The sequence below is a fragment of the Eptesicus fuscus genome, chromosome 8 (genome assembly GCF_027574615.1).
Source record: "Eptesicus fuscus isolate TK198812 chromosome 8, DD_ASM_mEF_20220401, whole genome shotgun sequence".
In the NCBI taxonomy this organism is placed as follows: Eukaryota; Metazoa; Chordata; class Mammalia; order Chiroptera; family Vespertilionidae; genus Eptesicus; species Eptesicus fuscus.
In genome coordinates, this window is record NC_072480.1 from 3,724,479 (window position 1) to 3,747,425 (window position 22,947).

The following is a 22,947-nucleotide window of genomic DNA, read 5'->3' on the forward strand; positions in this document are numbered from 1 at the left end:
TAATAAAAGAGTACTATGCAGATTGATCATCACTGCAACACACAATATAGCTGCCCCCATGTGGTCAAAGATCCTGCCCCCATGTGGACATAAGATGGCCACCACAAGATGGCTAGCAGAAGAGGGCAGTTGAGAGGCACCCGGCCTGCAAGGGAGGGCAGTTGAGAGGGACCAGGCCTGCAGGGGAGGGCAGTTGGAGGTGATCAACCCTACAGGAGAGGGCAGTTAGGGGTAACCAGGCCGGCAGAGGAGGGAAGTTGGGGGCAAACAGGCTGGCAGCAGAGTGGTTAGGGGGTGATCAGGCTGGCAGGCAGAAGAGGTTAGGGGCAATCAGGAAGGCAGGCAGGCAAGCAGTTGGGAGCCAGCAGTCCTGGATTGTGAGAGGGCAGTCAGACATCCCTTGAGGGGTCCCAGATTGGAGAGTGTACAGGCTGGGCTGAGGGACAACCCCCCTCCATGCACGAATTTCGTGCACCGGGCCTCTAGTTACCTATAATAAATTACTCTCCCAGTAGTTATTTTAAATTTTCCTTAATTCTATTTCTTATACTTCAGAGAAAAACAAATGTCTTACATTAATTTTTTAATCTGATTTTTGGTGGTATAAGCCAATACAGAGAATTATCTGTTTCCTTTAGACATATTTAGAAGCAGATTGTGTTAGGAGAAGTATATTTTCTATGTCTTTTATTTTTGATTATGATTCAGGACCATGTTCATTGATTATGAATGGTTTGTTACCTGAGGATCTATATAGTTAATTATACTCTTAAAATTTATAGGTAAATGTATAGGAACTATTAAGATTATTTATTTTTGTCAGTTACATTAATACTTTTATCTTATTTTAGATTTAGGAACCTGAAGACCTGCAGGAACAATGAAAAGCAATAAGTAATTTCAAAACTGCTGTACTTAATTTCAGTATAATATCTACTAAATAATTCATCACTGTTCTACATAACTTCTGAATTCACGTTAGCACCTTTTCCCCCACTTTAAATTGTTTAGAGGAAAATAATGTAAGTAAGTTAGGTTCATTTTTGCTTACCCCTCAGTAATATTTTGTCATAGAACACACATTTGTGAAGAATAAGCTTAGCAAAAATATTTTCCTGTAAGGAATTTATTACACTTTTAAGGTATAATATTTTATTAGTTTAGTGAATTTTAATTAAAATTCCCCTTAGATTTGCACTTGGTAATGGTGCAAATTTAAATCCCTTGAGGGTAACTCTTTTGGCAGATGTCATATTATCCAAAACCAGTTGTATCCTATATAATAAAAGCCTAATATGCTAAGTGTCTGGTTGTCTGGTGACCGGTCGACTGTTCAATCAATCAAAGCGTAATAATGCTAATGATATGCTAAGGCTGCTCAACTGCTCGCTATGACATGCACTAACCACCAGGGGGCAGACAGTCGACTGGTCGACCAGTTGCTATGATGGGCACTGACCACTAGGGGGCAGACGCTCCACCTGTTAAGTTAGCTTGCTGCTGGGGTCCAGCCAATCAGGACTGAGTGAGATGGGCCAGACATGCCCTGGAGCCCTCCCGCAGTCCCTCTGCAGCCCGATCGTGCACTGGTGGGGTCCCTAGTCCTGGCCTGCACCCTCTCGCAATCTGGGACCCCTCAGGGGGTGTCAGAGCAACAGTTTCAGCCTGATCCTGCAGGCCACGCCCCTCAGAAGAGCGCCAACGCAGGGCTCACGCGGCTGGCCAGTGCTGCTGGGGCAGCATGAGCCTCTCCGGGTTGGGACTGATTGGGTGCGAGCCCGCAGCAGGCTCAGTGGGACTGGAATGAGTGGGAGCCTCAGGTAGTGTTGGACTGCGGGTTTCAGCCCGATTCCCGCAGGCCACCCAGAGGGGCCCCATCCATGCACAAATTCGTGCACCAGGCCTCTAGTATAATATATACTCAGGAATGTTATATAGGAGCAGTCTTCTCTTTCCTATTGGTAACCATACAAATATTTAAACACCATCATTATATCCTTCACTTATTTTTTCTTCTTTTCTAAATACTCTCAGTTCCTTTAATAATTTCATATATAGTATGATTTCCAGGTCATTTATTCGTGAGCATTCTTTTCAAACTATGCAACCCAGAATTGAATCTATTATTTCAGATTGATTACAGTCGGATTTGCCACCCTTGTTTTGGTCATATTTGGCATTTGATAAATGCAGCACACAAGACAAAGAATATATGTTTTTAGTAGCTATTTATTGACCCATATCAAAGTTGATATTTTTTAAATGATCCTTTTATTTAAAATCTAAATCTTCATCTTATTTTTTAGACACTTGATATTTGTACCTAAAATTAAGAACTTCATATTTACACTTGCTTAATTCCACTTCCTTAATTTTGACTCATCATTAAGTCTGTTCTTCATTTTGGCTTCAGATTTTGATGTGTGTCTGTCATATTAATCTTCATTTTGTGTTATCTGTAGATTTGAAAGACATGTCTTTTTTACATCTTGGATTTCCCCCTCACAACTTTTCAGGGATAAGATATAATCACGTTTACTATAACCTGTCCTCCTAATTGATTTTTCTCCATTTAATGCTTTCTAAGATCGGTGTTTACAAATCTCCTAACAGTATATTCTCATGTCACTCACCTTTCAATTTTGTCTTATCAAACTACTTCCCAGGGTTGTTGTCTTCCACATTCATTCGTTAAATATGGGTTCTAAGGTTTACTCTATGCTCTGTCCTTTATACTTTTCCTGGATATCATCTATACCTATGACTGTAGTTACCACTTATATGCCAGCAACTCTCAATTCTGTCCTTATTAACTTTTCTCTTAATCTTCAGGCTTATATGTCCCAACTAAATAACCACTACAGCCATTCAGTCACCAGAACCTTTTTGTTGTTGTTTTTTGTATTCATCCCTTTTTCTCCAGCCTCATTACCACTACCTTAGAATATACCTCATCTAGTTCACAGCTTGTTTCCTTAAATCCTTACAATTCACAATGTAATCTGAGTTATATTTTTTTAAAACCTAAGTTTGGTCATGCCATTCTCATTGATTTCAAGATAAAGTTTAAATTCTTCAGCTTCACCTACAAGGTTCTTTATAAATTGGCCACAACACACCTGCCATCAGTTTATTTGGTGAATAGCCTAATAAGAAGCTATTTATTTTATTATTTAAGGTTGTTAATATTTCTGAGAATAATTTTGAAATTTGTATGCAAATTGAATTTTAGGCTGATGTGTTTGAAAGTTTTTATAACTAAAATTTTGTTAAAATTAGTGACATTTACAATTATTGCCAATGTGCTCTTTGTAGACATTACTGAATGCACTGGAAAAAGTTCAGAAAAATCTCACTCAAGTTATAAATTGAATCCCATTGACTTATTTAGAGCATATTTTATATTCTTTTTTTATTGTTCTTCAATTGGTATGGTACTGGTACTCTGTATATAAAATCTATTTTAAAAGCTCTAATTAAAATTAACTTTTTAAAAAGTAACATTTCAAAAATAAGCTATATATTTTTGTCAGAGATAGGCTTTCTAGGAGTTTTTAGCATTATAGTTTGAATCTAAATGAAGAAAAGCATTGAACAGTTATTTATCAAGGAAGAGAATAGATGCCTGTCAGCAATACTGGTTTTAAGGCTTATTGGGAAGCAGAGGTGATAGGTGAGGATATATTTAAAAAAAAATAAACACAACTGCTGAGCTACTTTGCAAGGTCTTTAAAAATAATTAAATACTTAATACTCTGGAAATTTTAAAGTGCAAATCCCATTTATGAGATAAAGAAGAGGAAATTTATGAAGTGTATAAAGGTCAAGACTTAACTAAGGTCATATGGTTAGTTAGTATTAGAATCTAGTTTTCTGACTCTTAGTTTGGCACTTTTTTCCAAATGAACAGGAATTTAGAGGTGTGAAACTAATTGGGTAGATTAGGGAACATTCCAAATATTCGAAAGTTTAGGTTACCATATCACTTCATTGTAGCTCACAGTCATGGAGAGATCTGCCCTAAGAGAAAGCTGCTTCTATTGCTAAAACTGCCACTGCCCCTTTGTTCTCATTCAGCCTTAGTCATTGCCATCTGATGTTAGTATTGTGACTGAGGCTTGGTTGATAATGAGAGTGCTCATGTGTTCTGCAACATCAGCAAATCCTGTGGAATTCTACGGGGTTGCAAAGCAACAGGGACTGGCAGAAAACATTTCAAGAAGCTTTTCTGTAGTCCAGTATCTAGGGAGAAAGCCCTAATCAAGACTGTTACAGATGTAAAGTTTGACAGATTGTAGGTTCTGCTAAAGTTAACGTTAGGCAAAGGACAAAATAGAATCATTCAGGGGCATAGTAGATTACCTCACTTTCCTAGTCCTGAGGTTGAAACAAGCATGAACAAGCCAGTAGGATCACAAAGCTCCGGTTCTAGGCCAGGTAATAGTAATAGAGGATTTGTTAGTTCAAAGGACAGATCTGGCGTTAGTATAAAATGTCCAGATACAGGTCACAAAGCACTTCAGTGTGTTGTGGATAAAATTATATAATTTTGTCTTTTTATTGTTATTTCTTGTTTAAGCAACCCTTTACTTGGGGAAACCCATGATAAGAAAGGCTCTAAGAGTCTGGTATTTAAAAAAAGGTAAATGGTAAAACAAAACAGGGTGAGTTTTTATATCCTTGTATAGTATCTCAAATAATATTTTCTCATAGAAATGGTTTTAAACAACAGATATTCATTATTGCAGTAATAACTACATTTGTATAGTAGTGCTTTATAATTTCCCAAGCACTTTGCTATACATTTAATGCTCAAGAAACTCTGTGAGATGGATAGGGCAGGAAGTGCTCATTTCATTCATTCAACAAATATTGAATGTCAGATGCTGTTCCAAGTGCTTAGGATACATTAATGAAAAAAGTAAAGAGTCTCTTTTTTAGTGGGGTTTATACTCTAGTAAGACAATAAACAAAACAAAAACAATGGGCATAAATAAGTTCTATAATATATAGCAGATGCTAAGTTATAAAAGAACAAAGAGCAGTATAAGGGGGTGGTTGGCTGGCAGTGGGGTGTGGCATGTGGGATATGGCGATTTTAAATAGGTTTAAAATTGATACTGAGAAGATAATAACTGACTTGAAGGTGTGGCAGTTAGCCATGTTGAATACCTGGGATGAGAATAGGCTCGGCAAATACCAGGCAGTACATAAGTCCTAAGGTGGCACATGTGGGCTTGATAGATTGAAAGAACAGCAGAAAGGCCAGTGAGTTGCAGTGGAGTGAAGTGAGGGAGAGACAGTAATGTAGAATCTCTGCTTAAAGACAAACTCTGATAGTTTAAAAGACTTAACCAGTCTTGCCAGGCTGGTGTGGCTCGCTGGTTGATCATCAACCCACAAACCAGGAGGTCATGGTTCAATTACCATTTAGGGTACTTGCCCAGGTTGCCACCTTGATCCCTAGTAGGGGGTGTGCAAGAGGCAGCCAATCAATGATTCTAATCATTGATGTTTCTATCCCTCTCTCTGAAATAAATTAAAAATAAGTAAATGTCTTAACCAATCTAGTTAAGGTGGAACTCAAAACATGTATCATGACTCCAGAGTTTTTATGTCCTACAGTTGCTTCAATGGAAATTCCCTCTTATATGTCCAGAAGGGACAGATTAAAAAAAAAAGGAAATAATGACTAATGAACAATTTTTATTATAATTCATACTAGTGTCCCGGTGCACAGATTCGTGCACATTGAAAGAAAATTAATTAGAAAAAATATTTTAATATCGCTATTCACCCTTTCTCTATAATAGAAGTGTCAACAAAATTCACAATCAACAATGAAACATTGAAACACGTGTGCAATTGGCACCAGCAAGAGCTTTATATGTATCATGCATGTGCGAGTCGACTTAGCCTTTTATTTATATATATATATATATATATACATATACATATATATATATATATATATATATATATAAATAAAATAAACTTGCTTAATTAGACCTGCTTTCTGATTTAGCTAAACTTTTTCCAGCCCAGTGAAGCACCCCAACTTCTCTTTCAGGTAATTGTCAGCAACACAGCAGTAAATATCAACATGAAGCAGATTATTATTGTAGATCACGCAGGGAGAACAAAGGGTAAAATATGTAACTGCAGCAGTGTTTGACTATATTCTGTGCAGTGAGAAAACCTGAAGTCATTTTCAAGTTCCACCATTTCTTGCTTCTTTTCAGTCAGGTCAAGTTTCTAAACTTTCTAAATCTCCGTTTTCAGGCTAATGAAAAGAAAATAGGATTCTACTGAGTTTCCTATCTACCTACTCCAGGACTTCTGTGGGGATCAAATGGGATGAGGCACGTGAAAATGCTTCACAGACATTTGAATAAACTATAAAATGTTTGTACTTGGCTATAAAGCAAGTTGGGTTTCTGGATTGAAGAATCTCCAAGGAGGCTAGTTGCTAGGGAGAGGAAGCCGGGCGTTGCTGCGTGATGTCATTACCCGGCACCCCCAGCGACCATTTCCAGGCTGGGCTGCGCTATGGGGTGCATTTTGCGCCATGGGGTCTTGGCAGCGTTGGCTGCGATTTGATGGGGTGTTGCTCTGGGGTGGTGGCGGGCCTGTGTCCCACTTGGGGGAAGCCGAGTGTTTGGTTTGTTGACGCCAGGTCTGTGGTGCTGTTTATTTTTAAATGTTCAGTGTGCGTCATGACAACTCCTGCATTGAGCGTCTGTGCTCTGGTGGTCAGTGCGTGTCATTGCTACTGGTCAGATGGACACTTAGCTTTTTATATACAGAGATTTTATTCTTCAACATAAACAATCTTTTTAAAAATTATTTTTTAATTTTTTTAAATTGATTTCAGAGAGGAAGGGAGGGAGAGAGAGAGAGAAACATCAATGATGAGAATCATTGATTGGCTCCTTCCTGCATGCTCCTCCACTGGGGATGGAGCCTACAACCTGGGCATGTGCTCTTGACCAGAATAGAACCTGGGACCCTTCAGTCCACAGGCCAATGCTCTATCCACTCAGCCAAACCAGCTAAGGCATAAACAATATTACATTAATTTCAGCTAACCTAAAATTTGTTTTCACACACAATTTTTGCTAAAGGAGAAAATACTGTCTTAGTACAGTGTGATTTTATTCTTTCCTATGTTTTAAGTTATTAATTAAATTGAAACTTAACCTTTGATTTTGCTTTCAGTGATAACATGCTAATCGTGTGACTATTCAGAAGACTTTAATTTATATTTATAATTTCATTATACTTTCTCTAATCTTTCTTTTAAAGATATGGACATACTGCAGGAGAAGCTACACACGATGCAGTAGATTCTGCCATCAATGTTGGTGTAACTGCCTATAATATTGACAACATTGGCATCAAAGCAATGGTAAAGAAAACTGCTAAACAAACCGGACATACAATCCTTGAGGACTATAAAATAGTTGATAATTCAAAGGGGGGAAATCAAGCAGGGGGAGCAAATGTAAACATGAAGGGGGAGAAGGATGATCAGACAGAGGAACTCGAGAAGAATGAAGCAAAGAAGAAAGATAAATGATGGATATGCTATGAATCACCTATACCAAATCCTTACAAGATGGATGCAGTTGTGTTGATAGGCAAATGTGAAATTCCCCATGGATTAACCAATAGTTTTTAAATGTATTCATTTCTACAGAGTGACTGTTTAATAAGTTTTATGGCATGTATTCTACTTATAAGGAAAATAATTGGTATTCCTTCATCTGGCCTTTAGAAATATAGTTATATTCTTATAGTTTATTTTTTTCTAAATGTGGCTAACATTTTTGCAGTTAAAACAAAACTAATAATGCATGTGCCCTCATTAAACCTAATGTTAAACTATTTTTATATTTGCTATCTTTCAGAAAGCAAAGTAGGATATTATTATATATTTACATAAAATTTGGCATTTAGTAACCTTAATTTTACTTGTAGTGGGAAGGAATGACTTAAAATATTATTTCCTCTTTTTGCACTAATTGTGTATTTCTTTAGGTATTTGTCAGTATTTCCAGTATGTAAGCTAAACAAAAACCATATTCCTAAACTAAAATAATTCTCAGATAACATTTAAAAAGACTTTTTCAAAACAGGGTATAGACCAATGAAAAACAAAATAAGGTTTATGAAATTATTTAATAGCTTACTCTTCATTAGGAAATGAGATGGTCTTTTAGACTTAAAATGAATACAGATAGATTAATAAGTCTTCTGGATTTCAACTTGTATTGACCTAGTAAGAACCTGGGAAATTTTGGGGTATGATTAGTATTGCATTAAAATTTGCAGTAATTATTAATCAGCTTAATTGGGCAAAAAATACTTTAAGAAATCATTTTGCCATATCTATTTCTTTAAGTTTTTCTAAAAGGCTAAACTTTTATAAAAACAAATATAAACAGTATTGAGTTTATGGATGATAAATATATTTTTATTTTGGAATTCAGTCATTGGAATTTTATATATTAAAAAGCCAATAAATTAAGTTATTAGAAAGAAAAGCTTTTATAATTAATGTAATGAATGTGAAGACATTAGGCTTAATCTGTGGTGAGTGGGCATCACGGTTTCTACTTTGGCAGAAGACAGGATATTCACAGACCTATAAGCTACAGATATGTAGGTAAATATCTAATAGCATTTTATTTTTGTTTATTGATTTTGAAAGATTGCTATTGGTTTTTATAGCTATCAGCCATTCTAATATTTTTTGAACCTCTAATGGCTACTTAATTTATTAGACCTTATTTGAAACTTTCTAAATAATGCACTTTTTGAACAAACTGTCCCTGAATTACTTGGTCTCAAATATATTCATTGGTTTGTATTTTGGGAACACATAGAATTGGTGGAGTCTGTCCCTAAGGCCAAGGGTTTTATACTAGTTAAAATGGAATAAAATTGAATTGGTAAATAGCTTTCAGTCAGTCTCTGCCTTGTTTAACAAATGGATGACAAATAGTGGAGCTTAAAGTTTAAAAAGTAAACTTAGACCAGAGGTCAGCAAAATTGGTTTTGTCAGCAGGTATCTAGATGATTGTTTTACCTCATTACTGTTAAGTTGGTTGTGGGTTGCCTTTTCAGAGTAACAGCTAGACAAAATTTGGATAAGTACAGCTTCTATATTAGAGCTCAACAGAATGTGCATGCGTGTGTGCGTGTGTGTGCGTGCGTGTGTGTGTGTGTGTGTGTGTGTGTGTGTAATGAATAAGGGGCCACATACTAAACCTGACAAGCCCAGGAGAGGCTTTACATGGTGAGCATTATAAACTCAGAGACAGAAAGTAACCACAAAGGATGGTCTGAACATAAAAATTCTTAACTAAAAGTGAGTCATGGTGGAGTCATGTCCTAGAACAGTATCTTCCTTGACAAAGCTCCGTCTTCACTTTCACTGAGCCTGTCTGTTGTCTTTTGGAATTTAGGATACCATACCTTTGGAATGTCAGAGTAATCCCCTATATTCTAGATCCCTCAGGGCACAGTTGCCCACCATAACCTGAGACCACAGAACCCCTCATTGTTATCTTCTTCCCCAAACACCATGTATGTGCTGTAAATGTGAATTGTTATCTACCCACCAATGTAAAAGAAGTATGTCTCTCTCCATTTTACTTTTCATCCAGTCCCAGAGATTTCCTTGCTTTGCCTTTTCCTGCCTCCCTAATCTACCACCAATGGATTTCATATAACTCCCCCTGAATGTCTTCTCCTTGTATTCTGATGTATTAAATAAGCAGTAAAATTGCTATTCTCCAGAGCATTTTCTCAATCCGTTGAAATTTTTTTCCTGCAATTGTCATCAGTTGGCTCAGATAAACTCATAATTTCTCTACAGGTTTGAATATTTCTTTTGTACACACACACACATACACACACACACACACACTCACACTCACACATTGATTTACTATAACACCCAATAACTATGCAGGCTGAGAGGATATGCAGTCAGTGAGCTGAAGAGCCAGGAGAGCTGATATGTTTGTTCCAGTCCAAGTCTGAAGGCCTGAGAACCAGAGGAGCCAATGGTGTCAGTTCCATTTTGAAAGCAGGCTAGAGATCCAAGAAGAACCCCTTGCAGACTGAGTCCCAAGGCTGAAAACTAACATTCTAGCTAAAGCAGTAAGGCAGAAGTTTTAAGCAAAAGTATGGAAATTTATTATAAGCAAATAACAAACTCCTCACATGAGGGGGGGACCTGAGAATGGGTTGCCACCAAAGCTTATTTATCTAGGGGTTTTTATTTGCTATGGACCTACTCTTTGTCTGTCTATGTCACTCTCTGATTGGTTTCTTCTCCTTTGTCCAGTAACAATTTTAAAATTTATCTCATGCTCCCCCTCCTCTCTTTCCTCTTCCTCCCCATCTCTTGTAACCTCCTGCCCATGCAAGATAAGCATTCTTACGGCATCCTGTTTTCCTGCAAAACCAGCATTCTTGTGGTTTTAGCTGGCTCCAACAGTTAACATCCATATTTCCTCCTTCCTTTCACCCCTTACCCTGTCTTTCTAACCCTGTTTCTAATTCCTCTCACTACTATGAATCAGTAGTATTCCAAGTGCTTTTATATCAATTAATTTTAACCTCACACATTCCTATGAGGTGTATACTATATGCTATTATAATCTTTATTTTAGCCGCGCGCCCCTGGGTCCGGGTGAAGCTGGGTCCCGGGTCCGGGTGAGGCTGGGTCCCGGGTCCGGGTGAGGCCATGCCCCTGGGTCCGGGAGAGGCCACGCGCCCCTGGGTCCAGGTGAGGCCACGCGCCCCTGGGTCCGGGTGAAACTGTGCGGCCCTGGGTCCGGGTGAGGCCGCGCGCCCCTGGGTCCGGGTGAAGCTGGATCCCGAGTCTGGGTGAGGCCGTGCGCCCCTGGATCTGGGTGAGGCTGGGTCCCGGATCCGGGTGAGGCCACACGCCCCTGAGTCCGGGTGAGGCCACGTGCCCCTGGGTCCGGGCAAGACCAAACCAGAGGGAGTCAGACCTGCATTACCACCATTTGTCCACCATCCAGAGCTGAAAAGTCAGTGCCGACATGTACACATAAGGAACTGGTGGACATTGAAATTGGGTCTCAAAAGAACTCTTGGTCCAGAAAGAAACTCACTACAGACTGATTCATTTGCCTGTCAGCATAACTATTATTGCTCGTCTCACATTCGGTTCTTATAAGTATATTTCTAGTAACACATGATCTCACTCATCTAGGGGAAATGATGAACAACATAGACTGATGAACAAGAACAGACCCAGAAACAAGGAGGCATCGATTGGACTATCGGGCCTCAGAGGGAGGGAAGGGGGGAGAGATCAACCAAAGGACTTGTGTGCATGCATACGAGCCTAACCAATGGTTAAGGACAACAGGGGGGTGGGGGCATGTGTGGGGAGGGGTGTGGGATGGGAATGGGGGATGAGGACAAATATGTGACAACTTAATCAATAAAGAAATTTTAAAAAAAATCTTTATTTTATAGAATAGGGCACTGAGCTGTAGAGAAGTAACACCCAAGATCGAAGAGAGCAGTATGAAAGAAGAGGTCACACACTAGCCTCAAGAAGGAAGGACTGTACACAGGAGAGTAGTTGTTAGGCCAGACATCTTTCTTGTCCTTCCTAAACAGAGGTAGATAGGGAAGGATAAATGATCTTTATAGATTTCCTCTGATCCCAGCTCTTAATATGAGTATTTTTTAATTATAATTCCATTGGCTTGATGGTAGAAAATATCCCAAGATATTTAGATCATAAGTGCAAATAGATCATTAGTGCTAGGTTTTGATGATAAATTGAGCTTTTGTCTTTCTGTCTATATGCCTAAGCCAGCCTTAGGACTTGTTAGCTAAAAACCAGAAACTGGCCCTAGCCAGTTTTGCTCAGTGGGTAGAACATTGGCCTGTGGACCTGGGTTCGATTCAGGTCAAGGGCACATACCTCAGTTGCAGGCTCCTCCTCAGCCAGGGCCTGGTCAGGGTGCATGCAAGAGGCAACCAGTCAATGTGTTTCACATCGATATTTCTGTCTTTCCGTCTCTCTTCCATTATCTCTAAAAATCAATGGAAAAATATCCTCAGGTAAGGATTTAAAAAATATATATACACACACACACACACACACACACACACACACACACACTGAGTGGCCAGATTATTATGATCTCTGAATGCATTAATAATCTGGCCACTCAGTGTATATATATGTATATTAGAGGCCCGGTGCATGAATTCGTGCATGGGTGGGGTCCAGCCAGCCTGGCCAGGGGGAGGGGACATGGGCGGTTGGCCGGCCTGCCTGCTGGTTGAACTCTTGGTCGAGGGGACAATTTGCATATTAGCCTTTTATTATATAGGATATACACTGAGTGGCCAGATTATTATGCGTTCAGAGATCATAATAATCTGGTCTCTTTCTCTCTCTATATATATATAGATAGATATCTATCTATCTATCTATATATATATATATATAGAGAGAGAGAGAGAGAGAAACCAGTTTTCTGGACTCTTCTTGGCAAACTCAAGTCTAGGCTTTTTTAAAAAATGGATTTTTCCATTTTGCATTCAGTTTAGCAACAGAAATGCTTAAAAGAGAACATTTCATCATTTCTGAATAGCTTGTTTCCTTCCAAATTTTTTTTCTAATCACAATATATTTTACAGATCCAGAAAGATAAAAAGTTTTTGTTTTGTTTTAAAATATATTTGTATTGATTTCAGAGACGAAGGGAAAGGGGAAAAGATAGAAATATTAATGATGAAAGAGAATCATTGATCGGCTGCTTCCTGCACGCCCCACACTGGGGATCAAGCCTGAAATCTGGGCATGTGCCCCCAATTGGAATCAAATCCGGGATCCTTCAGTCTGCAGGCCAACACTTTATCCACTGAGCCAAACCAGCTAGGACTAAAAATATGGTTTAAGAACAAAGATCAAATGAAAAAACAACAACAACAAATAATGTCTTTAAATGCAAAAAGTTGTCATGTGAAGAAGCAGTTTTGCCCAGCCGGTGTTGCTCAGTGGTTGAGCGTTGACCCATGAACCAGGAGGTCATAGTTCAATTCCCCGTCAGGGCACATACCCAGGTTGCAGGCACGATCCGTAGTGGGGGACATGCAGGAGGCAGCTGATCAATGATTTTCTCTCATTGAATTTTCTGTCTCTCCCTCTCTGAAATAAAAACAAACAAAAAAATAGTTTGATCACCTTAGAGATTATTAACTGGAGAAAAGAGTGACTAGTAAAGTGTTCTCTGGACACTCTCCCACCCCCTTCCCAGTCTGTTCTGTTTAAACTTAGAAGACAAATTTGGAAACTAGCTAAAGAGCAAATTGCTAGAATGCTATCAAAGAGATAACATCTCTGACATAATAGACACGGGTCCCAGCCATCATCTGTGTGTTGCACAGACAACATCCTATTTAATAAAGTAGGGCTTTGGTGGTGAAAGGTTCAGAGTGGGCCGGGGCCGCACACCTATGACATGAGGCCATAATGTATCAAAAAAGATGTTATTGAGACCATGTGGATTCCAGCAAGAGAGGAATCGACAGGACTACTCCAGCCATGAAGACAGAAGAGAAGCATTCCAGAGATGGAAGACGCTGATGTGGCCTTCCCATACTAGCAGTTAGCAGCTGTGCATCACTGCAGATTGCCCAGGACCAAACCAGACAGAGTCGGACCTGCATTACCACCATTTGTCCACCATCCAGAACTGAAATGTCAGTGCTGACATGTACACATAAGGAACTGTTGGGCATTGAAATTGGGTCTCAAAAGAACTGTTGGCCCAGAAAGAAACTCACTACAGACTGATTCATTTGCCTTTCAGCATAACCATTATTGCTTGTCTCATTTTCGGTTCTTATAAGTGTATTTCTAATAGCACATGATCTCACTCATCTAGTGGAAATAATGAACAACGTGGACTGATGAACAAGAACAGACCCAGAAACAAGGAGGCATGGATCAGACTGTCGGGCCTCAGAGGGAGGGTAGGGGGAGGGTGGGGGTAAAGGGGGAGATCAACCAAAGGACTTGTGTGCAGGCATAGGGGCCTAACCAGCGGTTAAGGACAACAGGGGGGTGGGGCATGTGTGGGGAGGGGTGTGGGATGGGAATGGGGGGATGAGGACAAATATGTGATACCTTAATCAATAAAGAAATTTAAACAACAAAAAACCGTTTAGGCAATTCAAACTGACAAACACTATCAGATATCATCCTCTCCCTCCTTCCTCCCCCCCCCCCCTCTGCCCCCCACACCTCCTCCATTCTAGCAGTGGGACAATCAGGAGCAGCAGGAAAGACCTACCAGAGATTCTGGCACTCAGCAGACTTCAATAAAATGTCTAGAGAAGGCTGAATAAAGTGGTTACATAGCAGCACTTCCAGGAGACTTCTTACTGGCTCACTTTCTCACTTAGGGACAATATTTGTTGAATCATAGGACAAAATGAGATGCTACTACAATTTTCAACTTTTCTAAGGGTTGGAAAGAACGCAGCACTCGGCTTCCCTATCCTATACCTACGTTTGTCTAGGGAAAAGAAAATAAACCTGTTTGCTAATACCTGATACTGAAACTGGAAAGATTTCCCGTAAGATACTCTATATGATATTCAGTAGACAGGCCTGAGGCGGAGGAGGGGCAGTTCTAAGGCCGGTGCAGTCCATCTCCCAGGGAAAGGGCCAGTCCCGGGGTCCGGTCCCCGAAGGCCCTCCAGGGCACCGTGGGCAGCCCCTCTCAGGCAGCCCTGCCGCCCGCCCCGACCCCACCTCCTCCTACCCCTTCCCGCAGCCTCCCCTCCTCCGCCTCAGAGCCTTCGGCTGCTCCCCGGCGCCCTGGCCGAGCGCAAGGCCACTTTAAGGGCTGCCGGGCGGGCGGGCGGGCGGGCCGCAGCTGCTGGCCCAGACCCATTAGCGGGCTGGTCGCCCGGTAGCTCATCTCCTCCTGCGGGGAGGCTGCCCCAGCGCCAGGCACGTGGGCAACGGGCCATGGAGGCCTCAATTATCCGCCAGGAGCCGGGCCAGGTAAGAGGCAAGAGGCCGAGGGGCAGGAAGGGGAGGCAGCTGCGTCCGTAGCCGCCCCTGGCCCGGGGCGGCGGTGGCCCCGCGGCTGCACAGCCTGCGGGCGGCCTCATTGCCTCCCCGCGGGAGGCCGGGGCGGGAGGGCTCCTTTAGGGCCGGGAGCCGGCCGAGGGCAGCGGGGAGGCCGGGCTCCTGAGGCTGACCAGGCCCGAGGTCCTGGAGGCCCTGGAGGCCCCGGAGGTGAGGACCAGGCTGTGCCCTCCCACGGAGGGAGGGGGAAGGAGAGAGGGTGTTTTACAAAGAAACCTCTTCCTAGCCCTGGCACCTGCCAAACTGGAGAGCATTTTTCCGACGGGAGACCACTGGCCGTTATGTAGGCGCAAAAGTTAGCGGGTGGTCGGGGCTGGCGGCCTAGAAAAACGCGAATGACCTTTTTGGCTTGAATGTAGGGAAGTTTGTGTAGGACAGCCTCTCTGCAGCACTGCTGCCCTGGCACAGCGTGGCTGCTCTTGTGCGGCTGGCTTACCGGCCTGGCCTCCCAGCGCCCCGGCAGGGCCGCAGCGCGCAGGGCCGGTGTGCGGGACGGAGCCGTGCGGGACGGAGCCGTGCGGGACGGAGCCGGGCTCTCCGCACGCCTCTCCCCGCCCCACGCAGTGCCGGCGTCCACGGCCTCGGGAAGGGCCTGCTCACCATCCGGCAGCGGGAGCACACAGCCCGTGTGTAGCTGAGTTAGATAAAAACGAAAGGTGACTATTAGCCCCATAGGAAGGGGTAAACAAAACCTCACCCATCCCAGAAAGTAGGGCAATCAGTGTTGGCTTTCTTATCCCACAGAGAGGGAAACCTTTGGGGCTGTGTGAAGTTTGTTACCTCTAGAATGTTCTACATACTCCAGTGTCCTCACTCCTTAGGAACACGCTTTCTGAACTGGAATTCTGACCTTTTGGAAGTGGATCAGTTTAATTGGTTTTCTTAATTATTTCAAAATGGAGGCACCTACTTAAACAAGGGAAAAATAGTATTTTGTGCTGCACAAAATGGAATTCTGAATAAAATGTCTGATTAGTGGTAAATAAATAATTGTGGTTTTCTACCCTTAAGACAGTCCGAAGCCCCAGATGAATCCTGTGTTTGCATTTGAAGAGCAATTTAGTCTCTTCACATAGAGCTAAATGTTTAAGCCCTTGGCTCCTGGGGAAAATGGAGGCCAAAGATTGCCAGGTGAGAGTATCAGCCCCTCCAGCTCCTGTGAGCTCAGTGCTGCTCCAGGTGATAGAGTGACAGAAATAACAACTCACTGAAATGTAGAAGCCATTGGCTTGAAGCACTTGAGCACCAATTACTACTAATTAAGGGATTAGCCTGGGGCAGATTGCAAATGGAAACCCAGTATTTAAAAAATCTAGAGACTGGAGTGGCCGGAATGCTACCGTAATCCCAGAAATCGGACGGAGTGGATCAGGAGCATTGGTGACAAGGATGCCGCATTATAAAAATTGCTCACACTTAAAAGATCTATACCAAGGTGTTGTGTTGGTAGTGTTTATTCCTGAGAGGTGGAATTACAGATACTTTTTACTTTCTCATTAGGCTTTTTCAAACGTTCCAATATTTTCCAAATGTTGCTTTTGTTAATGTAAACAACAACAACAACAACAACAACAAGAACATTGAAAGCTATAAAGAATTTTGTGAATTTATTTGAGCCAAACTGTTGATTGACAATTGCTGGGAAGCAGGATCTCAAGCTATGGAGATAGTGCTCTGGAGAATGGCGGTTTTTCACTTTGTTTTATACATTAAAACCAAAGGAGAAGTAAGTGGGTCACATGAAATTCATTGGTGATAGATTAGGAAGGCAGAAGTAAGCAAAGTGGGGAAACCTCTGGGGTTGGATAAAAAGTAAAATGATAGACACATAGTTCTTTTACTTGGATGGGTAACAGGATAGTTAACAGTCAACAATTAACAAGATAACTAACAATAAAGGAATTTGTGGTTTGTGCCCTGCAGGGCCCGGAAAAGGGCAGGTTACAAGTTAACCTGACATTCCACAGGTAGATGCTCGGTAGAGATTGAAGTTGATCTTTGTCGGGGAAGATACTGGCCTAGGACATGACTATCCACTATAAAATGCTTTTTAATGAAAAGGTTTTAATTTCAGACCATCCTTATGGTTACTTTAGGTCTCTTGAGTTTGCAAGGCCATCCCTTTGTCACCCAAGGTGCAATAAGCAATTTAAAAAATTAAATTTATTTATTTTATTTTTTTCATCATGATTTATTCCCTCTATGCCCTTTTCCACCTCCACCCCTTCCCCCTCAATCACTCCACTGTTGTCCATGTCCCTGTGTTCTCTCTTTTTTTCTTTTATGCTTAATCACTCCACCCACCTCAACACTTCCCACCCCCACCGAGCTATCTTGCCTTCTCTCTATCTATGAATCTGTTTCTCTTTTGCTTGGTAGTTCAATTTAAATAGAAAAAAAAAAAAAATCTGCCAAAGGAAGTCTAGCATTGGTTCAAGTTGTGGTGCGTACAGGTGAAAATCTTAAATGTACTAAAAGGCAGTTTTCCAGAGCAGCATATCCTAGAAAGTTTTATTCAGTTTTCTTTTATTATTCTTATCAGTGGATTCTTCTCGTCATGTGTGTTCATATTACACCATCCACAAGATCTTTTTTTTTTTTTAAATGTATCTTTATTGATTTCAGAGAGGAAGGGAGAGGGAGAGAGAGAAACATAAACGATGACCATGACGGAGAATCACTGATTGGCCGCCTCCTGCACGCCCCCTACTGGGGATCACACCCACAACCTGGGCATGTGCCCTTGACGGGAATAGAACCTGAGACCCTTCAGTATGCAGGCTGACGCCCAACCCACTGAGCAAACAAGCCAGGGCAACAAGATCTTTTAACTGATAAATATGATTTAAGTTGATTAGAAGCTATTCAGTTAATTTGCGTTACCTTGGGGTAGTGTTCTAATTTGTCGGATTACAAACATTACAAGTATGCTATGGCACTAACTTTGTAGGGCCGGGAAGGAAGCCTTTGCAGGAGAGCAATTGGTTGTCTCCCAAAGCTGCTTTCTTTCATGCTCCCTCTGCGTTCTGGCGCCAGGCACTCTGCACACTTAGATTCCTGTGCAGCGGACTGCTTAGTGGTGTTGCACTTCCTCATATGTTTGTGGGTCCCTCTCCCACGTCTTGGCTTTCTCCCCACTCTCCAGGACCCACGCTCTGCCCTTCACTCCACAAGACTAGCTGAGCGGTTCTGGGGAAATAGAGAACTGAGCCTCTGAGGTGCATACCATCAGAAGGACCAGGACTAGCTAGCTAGGGATGGGATCAAGTTATCAGCTGATGTCAGCTATTCAAAACTTACCTTTGCCCCTCAGTAGGTCCAATTACCTGAGCCCTGTGGCTCAAGTAATGCAGAGAGCAGTTTGATTTAGGGCTGTTTTCACTGCCCGAGGTGGACACATTTTCCTAGTTCTACCTCTCCCCTTCCCCAAGTTGATTTGCCATTTTTCTGTACTCTTTGTGTTCAGGTTTGGTATTACTTGAGAAAACATGATAATAACTACCACCTACAGGATAGTGTACACACATTTCTTCTTATAACAGTCTTTTGAATTATTATCCCCCAGATTAGGATCACACAAGTATCTTCCTGAAATTCACTAGTAAGTGGCTGAACGAGGGTGATAGACCCTGGTTTATGTGCCTTGAAAGCCTTTGTTCTCTTTTCACTGCATCAAGCTCTTACAAAAGGAGCAGTGGTAGAACTGAGGTTCATACACCATTGTAGAACTTTGGTAGAACTGCTTTGGTAGAACTGAGGTTCATACACCATTTTTCATGAGTTCCAAGGGTTGAAAGCCATACTTACTTATCAGAAGAAAAAGGACTACCAGAATGTAAGCTCCTTGGTGACAGGGACTTTGTCTACTTGTTCACCTTATATTCCCAGCATAGCATCTGCCCTATAATAGGGCTCAGGAAATATCTATGGAGAGAATAAATAGATTTCAACCATATTTAAGCAGATGCAAAGTAGCAGGATCTTTTAAAGGAAAAGAAAATAAACCTTTCTAATAGAGATTTTTACAAGTTATTCATAGTCTAGGACACCCTGATTTATATGTGTTAATCCTATTTAATAAAAGGGTAATATGCAAATCAACCAAACAGCAGAAAGACCAGTCACTATGACATGCACTGACCACCAGGGGGCAGACACTCAATGCAGGTCAGTGTGCTCCCACAGGGGGGGCACCGCTCAGCCAGAAGCTGGGCGAGTGCAGTGGCAGTGGCAGGAGCCTCTCCTGCCTCGCAGGCAGTGCTCAGGAGCAGCGAGCAGGTGGGCAGTAAGGAGCAAGGGCTCCCGGACTGCGAGAGGGATGTCTGACTGCTGGCTAGGCCGGTCCCCATGGGAAGTGGGCCTAAGCTGGCAGTCAGACATCTCCCAAGGGGTCCTGGACTGCGAGAGGGCGCAGGTGGGCTGAGGGACCCCCTTCCCCCCTGAGTGCATGAATTTTCATACACCGGGCCTCTAGTTTTAGTATAATTATTAATAGCATCCCGTTTCATTCTCAAAAATGTCTCAGTTTGGATGGTAAATGCAATGGTCACCCTATCTATAACAGATAGGTTATTTTTAGACATTTGTAGGTTAATTCACAAACAAAATTAGAATCACTCCTTTTATGACCACCTGTTAATAACCATTTTCAATGCTTAGTGTTTGGTTCACATGGGAACATATTGGTACAGAGGAAATCCTGTGCCATAATGGTGATTTGCAAAGTTTGTACTAAAAGCATCAAGGTGGCTCAGAGTCTCATGTTGCTCCTACAGTATTATTAGAAATGAGGAATGTTTATAAAATGAAAAGGAAACATTCTAGAAGGATGTTTCACTCATCGAGGGTCCTGATATTCTCTATTATAGAAATTCAAAATTTCAAAGCTCATTTGAAAGTGTTATGCTGTTGTCTTTATGAATGATATTTGAGGGAAGTAGAAGGGAGAGACTGGTGATATGGGTTGATATTCTACTATGAAAGGCCATACTATAGAGTTTGAATTTTTATCCTGTTTAAAACAGGGTGAGGCAGGTGAGCAAGATAGGCTCATGATGGTGAATTGAGCATGCATGTCAATGTCTCCATCCACCCAGACTCTGTGGCAGGAGATATTTTAAAATGTAAATAACATGGAGAAAAAAGAAAGAGGGAGGGGGGGCGGTATTCCAAATGAGAAGTCCAAGGAGACATAACAACTAAATGCAGGTCCTCAATGGGATCTTGGTTTGAACAAAGCAGCTTTTCTGTGAAAACACACACACACACACACACACACACACACACACACACAGTTCCACAGGAAAACTTGAAATTTAAAAATCAGGATCAAATTGCCACTAAAACAAAGGTACAAAAACACAGTTTAAAATACATAGAGAAGAGAAGAAATGGGAGGTCAAGCAATTCTAGTGACAGTTCAGGCAGAATGTTAGGTGAAGCAATGATGAAATGGCCAAGAGGACACTCACCTGCTGATGAAGTTAGCTTCATGCTGAATACCTAGGCCAGTTGAACCCCTGAATTTCTTTAGCCCTTGGACTCTCTCAGCTCACTCCCACTACAACTGGAGCCATAGTTCTTTTAAACCAAGGATAAAACCCAGGAACTGCTCTTTCCAAAGAAAATGAGCTATAAGTAGTACAATTACATGTAGTAACAATGGGTTCTTGTTAGTAATTTGCAGAACTCTATAACTGAAAAGGATTAGGAAAGGCAACTCTGCCCATGAAGGAAATATTTCAGAGTAAAGCTTGCTGTTTTTTGACAAATTGTTAGTCCCAGCCTCTTCTCTCCAATCTTTGCTTCCATTGTTCCATCTGCTCACACCAAGGTTATTGTTAGTTGTCCCTTTAAAGGAATCAGTAATTGGGGAAACAGACCACCTCAACTGCAAGGGAAACTGCTTAAAACCGTTGACTTAAACCATGCTCATTTTTATGTTTGGATAACCAAGGATCGCCAGACATTAACAGAACTAGATGTAATGCACATGAACAATGGGCCTTAAAATAAGGTGGGTCTATATGGAGCAACAAAAATTTTCATATAACGCAAAAATAGTATTGTAATATATATTTTAAAATTTCAACATAAGTACAATTTACAAATATAATAAATAAAAATTATGTATAGTATTATTTTATTCTTTGGCATATTTCTCATTTGAGTGAATTTTTTTTAGTAGATTGCTGTCGTTGTTTAAAAGGTCATGAATTTGCCGTAAGTCATAAGTGTCACTTTCAAGGCCGGCGCTAGACTTTTTGCCGCCACTATAAAATATAAATAATACGAGTACTGTCTGCTAAATTCAAGAAAATTTATGTATTTATGAAATAAATAAATAAATTACTTACCTAAATTATCTGAATAGCTGATTTGTAATGACATCACTTGTTTAACTAGCACGCAGTACGATGTGTATCGTCTGAGAGACAGTTACAAAATGTTTTCGTCGTTGCCAATCCCAAAAAATGCCATTGTTCATTAAGTCCAAACAATGGTGGTCGAATTCTAACAACCGATCAACAATGCGAACTTTGATAAGCAGTTCTCGATAATCAGTTCTCAACAATGATTTGTTATTATTAAAGTTTAACATTATAAAATTAACAAAAATAATATAAAACTCATATCCTGGCTAAATAGCCACATGGCCGCCGAAAACCGTATATTCCCTTCCCTTTCTCCCACCATTCCCTAGCTTGTCGTGCATTCTTTCCAAAAATCGGGACTTTTTTAAAACGCCACGGGACGCGGGACAAATTGTTAAAAATCGGGACTGTCACCTTACTTTCAAAGGACTGACTCCATCCTGTCCCTCGCCCTCCATCTGAACCATAGGCACTCCATCTTGTTCTCATAACCGCCATTTTGTAAGCCACTAAACACAGATGTTCCTTTGTTCTGTTAATTCCAGGAAGTAACTAAACCAGATAGCCTCCCTGATAGAAGTAACTCTGCTACTTCTAGCTTCTGTAAGCACACTTGCTCGAATAATGGGGAAAATAAGACATTTTTGAGGGAGGGGCTAGAAATCAATCTGTGCTAGTAACCTAATGCACATTCTTGTTAGCCTATAGTCTAGTCACTGCCCCCTCTTAATTATCTGGTCCTGCAAACTGCTCTGCCGGCATGGGGGTCTGGTCCATCCTTGGTTCCTCCCATGCCAGGTGTCTTCTGGTTATCTGAGCTGTGCTCAAGGCTACTAGCTTTCTACAAGATATCTGATAAGCACACTGCCCCATCCTAGCACATGGTTGTTGTTGTTGTTGTTTTTTGCCTTTATAAACTAATCCCTAAATTCATTTGAGGCTGCGAGGTTTTGAAGAGACATTAGTCCTCTCTGCCACTGGCGTTTGCAATAAAGACTCCAAATTCGGCCCTCTGACTGTGGTGTCTTCTGTTTGACTCGCTGAATTCCAATATAACACACAGACACTAGACAAAAATTACCAAAAAATCTTAGAAATGAACCATTCACATTAAATGAACTGAAGTTGTAAAAATTTTTAGAAGGACTGAAGACTGAGCTGGTCATATGAAAAATAAAGTTAAGGAAGTCTCTCAAAAGTTGAGACATGAAGGATCAATTTAGAATGTCTAACATATAACGGAAGATTTCTTAGGATAGACAAAGACACAGAGAAGAGGGAATAAAGAAATAGAAAGAAATTCTAGAGCTAAAGATCCACTGAGTGCCAAGTAAGATTAATAAAACCCATGCCCCGCACATCCTAGAAAATTATTAAAACCCACAGCATAAGAGAAAAGCACCA

The 22,947-nt window shown here is 41.2% G+C and overlaps 2 protein-coding genes and 1 long non-coding RNA gene across 7 annotated transcripts in view; 2 read left to right on the top strand and 1 right to left on the bottom strand.

The window, feature by feature from the left end:
- The window catches only part of SPART (spartin), an 80,761-nt gene extending 70,953 nt beyond the window's left edge, over positions 1–9,808 (top strand). For all 5 annotated transcript variants that reach the window (XM_054720370.1, XM_054720374.1, XM_054720372.1 and 2 more), the window contains one exon: positions 7,306–9,808. In XM_054720370.1, the coding sequence (XP_054576345.1) occupies positions 7,306–7,579 (274 nt within the window). In that variant the 3' untranslated portion in view covers positions 7,580–9,808. The remainder of the gene's footprint in view (positions 1–7,305) is intronic.
- A 1,738-nt stretch (positions 9,809–11,546) lies between these two features.
- Positions 11,547–14,560, bottom strand: LOC129150113 (uncharacterized). The gene is made up of 4 exons (XR_008556842.1): positions 14,364–14,560; positions 13,128–13,214; positions 11,981–12,092; positions 11,547–11,662 (listed from the first exon to the last, which is right to left on the bottom strand). It is a non-coding gene; the product is annotated as an uncharacterized LOC129150113 (long non-coding RNA).
- Positions 14,561–15,046: 486 nt separating this feature from the next.
- Positions 15,047–22,947, top strand: part of SOHLH2 (spermatogenesis and oogenesis specific basic helix-loop-helix 2) — a 100,292-nt gene continuing 92,391 nt past the window's right edge. Inside the window, exon 1 of the mRNA XM_054720272.1 lies at positions 15,047–15,082. Within this exon, the coding sequence (XP_054576247.1) occupies positions 15,047–15,082 (36 nt within the window). The remainder of the gene's footprint in view (positions 15,083–22,947) is intronic.